The 2,591-nt window shown below is 31.8% G+C and overlaps 1 protein-coding gene across 1 annotated transcript; it reads right to left on the bottom strand.

Annotated features, from left to right (window-relative positions):
* Positions 1 to 236: 236 nt before the first annotated feature.
* Positions 237 to 749, bottom strand: LOC108459297 (uncharacterized). Its single transcript, XM_017758644.1, has 2 exons — positions 421 to 749; positions 237 to 318 (listed from the first exon to the last, which is right to left on the bottom strand). The coding sequence occupies exons 1-2, from the start codon at positions 747 to 749 to the stop codon at positions 237 to 239; spliced, it is 411 nt and encodes a 136-aa protein (XP_017614133.1).
* Positions 750 to 2,591: the final 1,842 nt, after the last annotated feature.

Consider the following 2,591-nt stretch of genomic DNA (forward strand, 5'->3'; position numbering starts at 1 on the left):
CCTTCCTTAGACACCCCACCTTTAGGTTTCAGTGCAACCTTTCCTTTTCCAGGCTTGGGCCTACCCTTCCCCTTGGGCTTTGTTTGAACTTTGGCCTTTCCCTTGCCTTTTTTGTTACGGACCATCAGTATAGGCTTGGGTCCAACCTTTTTCATGTTGCCTTCAGCAGTTCGTAACATACTAAGCAACTGTGGCAGAGTCTTGTCAATTTCATTCATATTGAAATTGAGAACAAACTAGTTGTAGCTATCCGGAAACGATTGCAGAATAACATCAGTGGCCAACTCTTGGCCTAATGGAAACCCAAGCTTAGACAGGCTTTCAATATAGCCAATCATCTTAAGGACATGAGGTCCTACTGGGCTTCCTTTAGCAAGCTTACATTGGAATAGGGCCTTAGAGATATCGAACCTCCCTTACCGTGCTTGCCCTTGATAAAGTTCTTTCAGGTGCTTGATCATATCATAAGCAACCATGTCCTCATGTTGCTTCTGAAGCTCAGGATTCATAGTGGCAAGCATAAGACATCCAACGTCTACCATGTCATCTAGACGGTTCTTGTGAGCATCTCTATCAGCTCCCAAGGCATTACCGGATGGTTTAATAGGAAGTTGTTGTTCAATGACATATAATTTTTGTTCTTGTTTGAGGACAATCCTCAAGTCACATAACCAGTCAAGAAAGTTCAAACCATTCAATTTGTCCTTCTCAAAGACTAATCGCAATGAGAGTGTATTGTTTGCAGCCATAATATATCTATAACAATAAAATATGCGTGTGAATAAATTTACCATGTTTATATCAATCATTAAAAGGACTTTATTAAACATGTTCCCACTATTTTATTTCAAAATGAATAACCCTCATATATTAATTTCGAAAAAACTTTCTTAAAAGTATTTCTAGTAGGTTAAGGATCCATATTTCACCTCTTCTTAAGTCAGCTTTGGCTTTACTCTCAAGATTATGGTTTTTTAGGTAAACAATCATTTCCTAATTACATCTCATGTAACTCCTACAATTTGGTGAACAACAATTGTTTTAATCATCTTATGATTTATCCAAATTACTTGCCTCTAGGTTTCTAATCCTATTAGAGTAACCTAGTTAAGTCATTAACCAATTTTTAACCAGCGAATATCACTTGTAACACCCCTTAACCCCAAACCGTTGCTGGAATAGGGTTACGAGGCATTACCAGACATATCAGAAAACTTACAAAATAATTCACAAATAAAATAACAATCATAGTATAATCTAATTGTTAGGTCCCAATAATAAACGCTTGAACCAAAACGTAAACTAAAAGTGAAATGGAACTTGTTCGAATTCTCTGGAAATTTTTCTTAAATTTTTTTTATAAAACTTTCGACAGCATTTCTGGTTATTTTTACATAAAACTCCCTGCAAAATTCAAACCCAAAATAATCAAATATCAATACTCCAACCAATGATTAGGTATACTCAAATACGTCCAATTTTTATCAAAACAATAATTTAATACCTTAGTTTAAACAATTTAACATGTTAGTATATATGTATAATTAATAAATTTTATTTCATTTCAATTATTTAATATCAAATTTACCATTTCATAACTTTATATCATATTCATAATCCAAAACATTATAATCATTTATATACAACCAAAATCATTTAACTTAAATGTATATATATAATTCATATTCAACTACCTAGTACATGCCACTTAACAAAAGGAAGAAATACATCACCAAAATCTTCTTGTTGGAGTCGGCTTTGTTTTGGATGTTGGACCGATCCAAACTCTAATGACTGCGATGGAAACAATCAGACGCTAAGTATTTCATACTCAGTGGTATTACTATAAATCAAAACTATTTAACATTAATAAATTACAAACATCAACCATAAACTTTATAATCATTTAAACTAATTATATATAATTATATTACTTCATAACTCTTAAATTCATATTTCATTTTTCACATACTAACACAATTTATAATTTAACTCATACATTCTTTCTCATACTTTTCAATAGTGCCAAAACAATTAATCTCATTTTCAAAATTTCATTTCAATTATTTACCCTATTAACAAGGCTCGGACTCTGACAGATACGCGGATTCCACCCAAACACACTAGAATATCCATCCCAAACACACCCGGAATATTATAAATCCTCCATAACACACCAATAATGCATTAAATGCCTCTTTGGATAAACCGAAGTATATAATAACAGAAACATCTTCTCGGCCAAACTACAAATCTCCTCATCACATCACAAATCCAATGGCATGCCATTTATATCAAATCTAGTCTGACAAGTTAATAGGGTATTATTTTATTTTTCCAATTTCAATTTCATTTTCACAAAAATTTTCAATACTCAATCAATTCAAACATCTATTATCTTAATTCATATACAAATTAATTTTCACACATACTCATATTTAATTTCAAATATAATACTTACCTTATCTTAATTATCCATAACTATAAATTCAATATACATTTAATAAATAGTTTGAGTTATAGTAATACAAACTCGGAATACAAGTTTACTCCTCAACGATCTTTTCTTTTCCTTTGGATGCCGATGTCTT

This window comes from Gossypium arboreum, chromosome 4 (assembly GCF_025698485.1).
Source record: "Gossypium arboreum isolate Shixiya-1 chromosome 4, ASM2569848v2, whole genome shotgun sequence".
Taxonomy (NCBI): Eukaryota; Viridiplantae; Streptophyta; class Magnoliopsida; order Malvales; family Malvaceae; genus Gossypium; species Gossypium arboreum.

Excerpts from the sequence above, each read along its gene's own strand:
- LOC108459297 (XM_017758644.1), bottom strand. The coding sequence starts at position 749 with ATGGCTGCAAACAATACACTCTCATTGCGATTAGTCTTTGAGAAGGAC. Across the intron at positions 319-420 it reads CTTTATCAAGGGCAAGCACG|CCTGTCTAAGCTTGGGTTTC; the intron begins GTAAGGGAGGTT and ends CTATATTGAAAG.